At 45.4% G+C, this 8,991-nt stretch overlaps 1 protein-coding gene across 1 annotated transcript; it reads right to left on the bottom strand.

Annotated features, from left to right (window-relative positions):
- Positions 1–2,802: 2,802 nt before the first annotated feature.
- On the bottom strand, positions 2,803–7,198 carry LOC113966977 (prolactin-like). Its single transcript, XM_027682185.1, has 4 exons — positions 6,938–7,198; positions 6,683–6,790; positions 5,457–5,636; positions 2,803–3,280 (listed from the first exon to the last, which is right to left on the bottom strand). The coding sequence occupies exons 1-4, from the start codon at positions 7,196–7,198 to the stop codon at positions 3,086–3,088; spliced, it is 744 nt and encodes a 247-aa protein (XP_027537986.1). The 3' UTR covers positions 2,803–3,085.
- Positions 7,199–8,991: the final 1,793 nt, after the last annotated feature.

An 8,991-nucleotide genomic window follows, 5' to 3' on the forward strand; every position in this document is an offset into this window, starting at 1 on the left:
GATACTTGATGGGCAGCTCTCTGTTGGGTGTGGCAACATATCAATGCTAATGTAATACACAATACAACAGGGAAAGGGAGAAAGGACTGAGACTCAGTACTTGCTTTGTTACCCAAGCTGCAGACTTACATGACCTCAGGCTGTGCTGGGGACAGAGGGATCTCATTGCCCAACCTAGCAGCAGGATAATACTTTGATGCATTGTTGTTCCAAATGTGCCACCTACTTCCTCATTTTCTCTGCTTTTACATTTCTGTACTGAAAAGCGTTCCCAGGGTTTAGCGCTTTGAAGGAGACAAGTTATTTGTATGATCTGCTCCGTCTTCGACATGTTTTCCACCTGACCGTCAGCCACAACCCCTGGGAGGTCCTTCCAGCTGTCATTACGGTTGATTTCTGAGTGATCTTGTAACTCGCTCTGAGCGCCACAAGCAGAGCCATGGGGGCCACGGCCACCTCCTGTGGGAACACGGCCCGGGAGCGGGGCGGGACGGGAGGGGGCGAGATGGGATGGGACAGAGCCGGTCCGGGAGGGAGCTTCCCCCCGTCAGCCTCTTCGACCCCTCCCGTGTCTGTCACCTCTCGCCTCTGACGCAGGGTGGCTGTGGTGTCTTTGCCGGTACGCGGCGGCATTGCACCCTGGCACCGCTTGTCTCCTCAATGAACGCGCGCCGGCCCCGCTTCAGGCTTTGGGAGCCAGCGATAACCCCTCGCTGGCATGGGAGGCACTCACCGTCAGCGGGCTGCTGTACTGCGGGACTGCGGACACGCAAGGTAACAGCATAGATGCTACAGGTGTTAATTGCTACTACATCTTCCGTGATCACAGGTAGATGCAGGCAAGTGTGGCATGCCCCTCTGGTACTGTTTGCCCAGAGGAGCCTGCCGTTGCTGTCTTTGGAGCTGTGTTTTGCTTCCAGAATTTGTTCAAAATTTGCACACGAGTGCTGCTATTTCGTTATGTATTTGTAGTATCTTACTGCTGAAGGAACTGCAGTTAGGGACTGAAGGGCAGGCATGATGTGACCCCTTGCCTTTCTACCATACCTGACACAGCAGACACGAGACGTGAATTGTGAACACTCAACAGCTTCTAGCTGCAAAAGTATGTCAGCTGTCTACTAGACAGTAGATACCTGAGAATATTGGCAGTTATGGAGGTGTAACTGAAAAGGTTGTTCCTCTGGTCTGCATAAATTCTTCTCTAAAGTCTTTCCCTGCTGAGTTTCTCAAGCCTAAATTCAATATCATTATTAAATAATCATCAGCATTTTACTCTCCATTCTTGGTTGTCTGAGTTCCAGCTACTGTCAGGAACCATCAAGATCAGGGAAGGCCAGAAAAGAGCGTTTGGGGATGAAATAGTCAAGAATATTAAAGATAAATCCATGTTGATTATAACTGCTTGTTCAAATGGCTCATTCAGGATCTGAATGCAAAGTTTTGTTCTATGCACAGCCATCAGTACCCCCCTGCTGCTAGGAAAATGTGATTTCCATAAAATATCTGACAGCTTTCACATGTTTATTTTCTAGGGAGTTTGTCGTCATTACTGTAAAACCCAAGCCCTATGTCAGCATGTGGAATGGGAAAAAGACTTATTGCTACACCATGTTCAGCCCTTGGGCTGAAATGCTATTTGGACCAGAATTCTGACTTACTTTTACCAGGAAAACCTTTTCTTTAGGAGTTTCTACTAAAATCAGTGAGGCCATTACAGGTATAAAAGGGCATTCAAAATTAATAAAACTGCTAGGAGCTAGATCTTATGGGACACATGTGAAAGCCCGTAGAAATAATTAAGAAGTGTGATGTGAACACAGAAGTCTGCCATGGGCCCTACAGTTACATGAACTGATCAACATCAAGGCCACTCTTCAGTGTTAAGCAGTATTCTGCAAGTAGGTATGTATAAATGGGGGGAAACATTTTCTTTACGTAAAAGTATACTTTATTGATAGTACATAGATGTATTTGTACCAAGGTTTAACAAATTGAATCTCACTTTCAACTATGTTTCAGTTTCTGTAAAGCTTTCCACAGTGTCCCACATGACACCCTTATATCCAAATTGGAGAGACTGGGTTTGAAGGGGGGCCTATTTGGTGGATAAGGAATTGGCTGGATGGACGCAGCCAGAGAGTTGTGGTCACTGGCTCTTATGTCTCGGGGGAGGCCAGTGACAAATGGTGTCCCTCAGGGCTCTGTCTTGGGACGGGTGCTCTTCAATACATACATCAATGACACAGACAGTGAGACTTAGTGCACCCTCAGTGAGTTTGCAAATGACATTAAGCTGAGCAATGTGGTTGACATGACTGAAGGATGGGATGCCATTCAGGAGAACCTGGACAAACTTGAGAAGTGGGCCCACGAGAACCTCATGAAGACAGTCTGAGAGAGTTATGGTTGTTCAGTCTGGAGAAAAGAAGGCTTCAGGGAGACTTCATTGTGGCCTTCCAGGACTTAAAAAGGGCTTATAAAAAAGAGGAAGAATTGCTTTATACATGGGCAAATAGTGATAGGACAAGGGGGAATGGTTTTAAAGTAAAAGAGGACACATTTAGATGAGATGTTAGGAATAAGCTTTTTACTCAAGAGGGTGATGAGGCACTGGAATAGGTTGCCTAGAGAAGTCGTGGATGCCCCATCCCTGGAACTCTTCAAGGCCAGATTGGATGGGGACCTTAGCAACCTGATCTAGTTGAAGGTGTCCCTGCCCATGGCAGGGGGATTGTAATGAAATGATCGTTAAGGTCCCTTCCAGCGCAAGCCTTTCTATGATTCTATGTATATATCTAAACTGTGTGAATCAGCCATAATATAGTCTGTCACAGTGTAATGTGCAAGGACATTTATTTATCTATATGCTAGAGTACTCCTTTTTATCAGGTGCATTAACCCACATACACACATAATGCTTTATTTAGTATTTCATCTGCATTGGTCAACTGTGTCAAATAGCTGCCAAAGGATTTCAAAACCACTTTCCCATTAAAATTATTGTAAATGTGGTAATTCATAAGTTCTATTTTTGTATCTTTATAAGCAACATGCTGAAGACTACTTGTCAAGGGATTACAACTCAGCAACTATTTTCTGGCATAATCCTACATTTGAGAATTTTTAAGTAGCTTTGTACTTTATTGGAGTCTCTCCTGAAACAGTGGATGAAGTCAGAGTCACTCATCATGTTTGCTTCATTACTAATTGATAAACCAGTGCCTTCAGATGATGCCATTCCATTTAATGAGTTGCTGATGATCCCCATTGACTGCATCTGTATTGAAATCAGGAAAAGAAGTACAGTTTGTAACTACACATACAACAAATCTTGAAAATGCTAGTGCAGAAGTGAACTGAGGCATCACTATGTTGGGATGTGCTACTCCGGATCTTTCATATACTTATTGAAGATATATGTAAAGCTCCTTACATAGAAAAACTTTTTTATCCTTATGGTATCTATACAACCTTTAGACTAGACTGAAATGATTTGATATACTAGTAATGAATACTGGGGTGTAGCTCCATCTGAGTTTAAGTAGAGGAACCCCTGGTTGGTGATCATTATTTCCTCTTGAAGAATTATAGCAAATCTGTCTTGAGATTTTTTTAGCCATTTATTTGAATGAGCTTTGTGAAGGGAAGCTTCTAATGTGAGCATCCACCAGTGCTGCTTAACCTGGTGAACTGTGCAGACTGTGATCACCTCTCAGAGTAGGAGCTTCACAACAGAAGCAAGTTTAGAATTTTTCTGTCTTACAGAAAAACACAGCTGCAAAATATGGAATGCATTTGCATTGTTCGCTTCATTTTTGTAATTATATTCCTAACCTGTGGTATGTCCATAGTAAAGAGAGGTCAATACTTCAAAGCTTTCCTTCTTAGGAAGTCCTTCAAAGGTGTTTTAGATAAAATAAAGCAAGTAAATATAAAAAAAGTGTGTAGCTAATTTAGAGTTTGATGGCTTGCTTCAGCTACAGAATGAAGCAAAGGTCAGGCTTTGAGGTTGAACACTTCTGAACTTTAAGGTCATTTTAACCCAAAACCATGGCTGCATTTGGAAAATAGAGTTTCTACTTGTAGCTCTCAGTCACCCTAATCAGGGCTGCATTTTAGAGCAGGGTACAATTCAGCCTATCCTAGTAATAAGCTACTTACCACTTTAAAACTTGTATTGCCCACCTGTGTTCATAAAGCTGATAGGTGATCTACTAGTGTAAGATTATATAAATTATATAATTATAATTATAATGGCCCATCTTCGCGAACGAAGATTTGGGGAAAGGTCTTTTTACCTTTCCAGCCTGCGCAATGGATTTTTTAGGTGAGACACAGCCTGCGCTGAACTGAGCCCACCCTTTAATCCTAAGGTTCATCTGCCGGGGCCAAGCAAGCTTGGACAATGGCAGTGAGGTCCTCAGGACGTAGGTTTGTTTAGAGTGTCCTTCTCATAGATGGATGGCCACACAGGGCTAACGACCTCCATCAGGCCAGGAGACCGGGGACTAGAACCCGTGGTCGCAGCAGTGAAAGTCCTGCACGCTAACCACTAGGCCACCAGGGGTCTCACTAGTGTAAGATACTAGTTTATTAATCACTTTTTGTGGTGAAATGAGCACCTTGGCAGTGTGGCCATTGCAGAGAATGGGCACACAGCCTTCATTGGTTGAGCCAAAACTACAAATAAGTTTAGATACGAATGCACAAGAAATGCAAAGGTCAGGACTTCTAGCTAGTAATGAGAAGACAGAAATGGAAATAACAAAAATACATCCTATAGTTTATATATGATCTGCCAGAATTTGGAATTGAGTTTTGAAATTGTTTTGTGATTGGCACTGGACTTAAGCAATGTCACTGTTGTCTTGGAGAATTTATCCCAGCATAAAATTATTGCCTTAGGAAAGAGCTCTTTTCAGCAGACAGCAGTGATAGTGGAATTACTTAGAATGTAAATCCAAATAAAACTGAAAACAATTAAGCATTTATCATGGCCTACCCACATCTCCTCTACTACCCTAGAAAAGTAAAGTGGCTCATATGTGAAGCTGTAGAAGGCTGTAGTCTTTGTACTTGTGTCTTTTTTTCATATATTTAATATTAATAAAATATTGCTTGTCAGATATGGAAATCTATAATCATAGAATCATAGAATCATAGAATCAACTGGGTTGGAAGGGACCTCCGAGATCATCAAGTCCAACCCTTGATCCACTACTGCTGCAGTTGTTAGACCATGTCGCTAAGTGCCACATAACGCCATCTATGTATCTGCCAATCGATAAACTAAGTCATATCCTTTCATGCAAAGGTGCCTGTATCTGGTAACAAAGTCCAGCATTTTGCTGGATCAGAGCCTTCAAGCCCAAGTGGGAGCAGACACTGCCCCCTCCCCAAAGTCAGTCATGCCACATAACTGGTATAAATAAAAGCTACATCCAAAATCTTACCTTTTCTGTTACTTTCTCAACTCCAGTCTTCAACTCATGTACCATATTGCTGATTTGCTTAGCTTTGCTAAGGCTGTCATTAGGTAGCTCTTGATGGTGCTCAATATGCTGGTTAAAATGGGAAAGTGGTTCTTTCCAGGCTTGCAAAAGTTTCAGTATCAAGTGAGTTAGTTCTTCTCTCTTATAAATTAAAACCATAAAGGTCTGTTACTGTGCAGCAGATCATATGAATAATGTTAAACAGACTCATTGTGAAATCTCAGCAGGATTAAGATTAAGATTTATATCTGCAATTCAATACTTAAAGGCCACTCTCTCACTGGTTATTTGCTTATATATAATAACACCCAGAAGTTGTATTTGTCTAGTTTTCAGCTAACATGGGCAAGGCCTCATCTCCCTTTGCCATTGCAGGGGACCTTCTGGACATCTTTGGCAAAGCTCCTCGCTCCATCACAACCAAAACCAAAAACGTTAACATTTGTCTTTGTCTGTCTCTTCCGAGAGGCAAAAGTTTCTCCCAGTGCTGTATCCCCGACTTCACAATTTGCTTTTTCTCTGTCTGAAGAAACTCTTCTGGCTCTTCTCTAAACTAATAATGATTTTTTTCTCTTTCCATTACAACTGTCTAAACCAATTTGCTGTTCTTTTCCCCTTACCTAACTATCAGTTGAGATAATGACTGTTGTTTCTTTCTCCTGATTGCTTTTTGTACTTTGTAGTGACACTGATTAATTTAACTTCTCTGCCACATACACACAGTGTGTGTTCTAAGTTTTCATTCCACAGAGATTGCCACAACAAAATCAAAAGATGTCTGTCTCTCAGTCGTTTTGACAAACTACTACTTCAATATCCTTATTAGAACTAATATTATGATCTGAGAATAGGTAACCATATGCAGCTTTTAAAATACAACAAACTAATGATTCATATGCAATACTTCCATGATGTGCACCTCTTTGGGGTCAAAACTTAGCAGCTTCTTCCTTCCATTATTGATGAAGCTCCGGCGGCATAAAAGCCCCTCTGCCTATCTCCAGCCCGAAGGGAATCATCACAGTGTAATGAATGAGACATTTGGTTGTTCTGACGGGACGGGAGGTATTTTCCCCTTTCTTCAGAGGAGGGAAAGGAGGCAGTGTGACCCGCGGAGTCCTCTTCCAGCCCCTCAAGCCCCGTTGTATCCCCTTCCACCCTGTTCCGCCGCCGCCTTCCCCCCTTACCGGGATTTTTTGGGCATATTCTTTGCCGTTGGGGGTCAGCATCCCCGACGTGTGGCACTTCCGAGCGGGCTTTCCCAGCTCGTTCTCACGGGGAGGAAAGTGTTTTTCCTACGGGGGAAGAAAACGTAAACATATTCCGAGACCACCACCACTGCCCTCCATCCCCCCATCTCCCCCCCTATCCCGCCCCGCCGGCAGCCGCTCCCAGGGCGGCGCAGCCTCGCTCCCCGGCAGAGGGACCGGCCTGGCACTCACTAGCTCGGCGTAGAGCGTCGTAGAGAGGCTGTGGATCCTGCCCGAGTGCCGGATCACCCGGTCGAAGAGATCGGCCACGGTCAGAAGGTGGCAGCAGGAGTCCCCCGGGCCGCAGACCAGCAGCCACAGCAGCGCTAGCGCCGCGACGGCACCTGCGAAGAGCGTGGCGGCGTCGGGAAGTGCGGGCTGTCGGGGTGTGCAGCCCGCCCGCCCGGCCCCGCCGCCCTCACCTGCTCGCCCCGCCGCCCGGGCGGGGGCCATGACGCTGCGGAGCCCGCTGCCCGGCGTGGAGCGGTTGGGATCGGCCGGCGCTGGCGAATCCCCTGCATCCCCTATATATACCGGGATCTCCCGATGGTGACGGGTTCCTCCCTGACGTTCGCAGCCCGCGGTCACCGTGAGCAAGCCGCCCGGAGCGGGACTCCCGGCTCGGCGAGCGGGCGGGCGGGAGCGTCCCTCGCACCGACAGGGCAGACTCCCCCCGGCAACCCGCCGGACCGAAATCGGGCTCCCGGGCTCTGCGGTGCAGCTACTGCCGACCCTCGCAGCCGCCCGCCCGCCGCCGGTCCAGGGCTGCCGTGGATCGGTGTCACAGCCCCACCGTGGGCAGAGCAGGGGGGCGGCTCCAGCCCCACCGAAGTGGCGTGCCCAGGTCCGTACCAGCGGGCCCACGGCCGTCGGAGGGGGTAAGCGTGGGAGAAATGCGCCCAGGCAAATAAACTGGTCGTGTCCGTGGTAGCAAGGGGTTTATAAAAGGACAGCAATGGGCAAAATGAGGGGTAGGAGAGAACCCTGCTCTGATCACATCCACCTCTTAGCCAGCTTTTCTAATGACACGGTAGAAATCAGATCTGCTTTTCCTGCTTCCTTGCAGGTGATCAGAGATACCAGCACTGAAGATGTGATAGCTGATGACTGCATGCTTGGTGGTCCAAGTGTGCCTGAGAATGGCTGGTCACATATGGCTAAAGGTTCAGGGAGTAACACAGCAAAGGACTCCAATCAGGACCCCTAAAGGGGTCAGTGGACTTGGTTGCTGTCCTCTATTTCTGGGCATGAGATCCCAAGCAGCCCTACAGGACATATAAGAGAAGTTGAGATGTTGGTCATGAGGAAAATTAGTCAGCTCTGCCCTTGTTGGGGTTTTTCACTGCCGGAGGAGCAGTCTGCTGAGAAATGAGGATACATGTGACATGAAATTGTTGTCTTCCCTTCCCAGCCATTATACTAGAGTCATGTATCTGTTTTCTAGCCCCTGAATCCTGATTTCATTTATGGACCATACGTCCACCAGAATTATGAAGATTATCCCTCTCCCCCACCTTTTAAGGACAACTGGATAACTAGGACTCATTCTGGAGGTGTTAGACATGAGTTTGACTAGCTTTTAGACAAGGAGAAATGGAACTTGGTCACTTATGTGCTGCGTGGATGCTAAAAAAATTGGTAGGCAACAAGTAGAGGTAGCTACTTCTCTAGTCAAATCTTATAAGTAATTGTCATCTGCCACTGCATTTGGCATGAAGTCAAGTGGCATTTCCAAAAGATTCACATTTTGAAAGGTTGATGGCACAATGGACTATAAGATACTTTTAATCCCTCATGTTTTAGAATTTCTAAAATTAGTTTTAAAGACAGTTAATTAAGATATGCTTAATGATCTACACTATTCAGTAGAGGTTGTTCTCATTTTCTTATCTCCACAGTATCTGTAATGAATAAAACAATGCAGTTAATTTCAGGGGTTAGTGCTGTTGAGCTAGCTCTTAATGGGGACTATGGAGTCAGCCTTAGCAATAGCTCTGAGCTCTTTGGTAGCTGATAAAATACTTCTGGCTTGTGGTCCAGGTGAAAACTTGGAATATTAGTATTATTTCGGGTAACTGCCAGAAAATGAGCAATCATGCATACAGTGGAATCTGAAAAACGTCAGTAGTGTGCATATGGGAACACCTAGATCAATGGCAATTTATTAGTCAGTAGCCATTTTCTTTTGGTTTTCACAGGCCTTAGACAAATCCTGACATATGCAAATCCTACCCAGGAAAAGGTTC

The sequence above is a fragment of the Neopelma chrysocephalum genome, unplaced genomic scaffold, assembly GCF_003984885.1.
Source record: "Neopelma chrysocephalum unplaced genomic scaffold, ASM398488v2 Primary Assembly neopelma1_62, whole genome shotgun sequence".
Classification (NCBI taxonomy): Eukaryota; Metazoa; Chordata; class Aves; order Passeriformes; family Pipridae; genus Neopelma; species Neopelma chrysocephalum.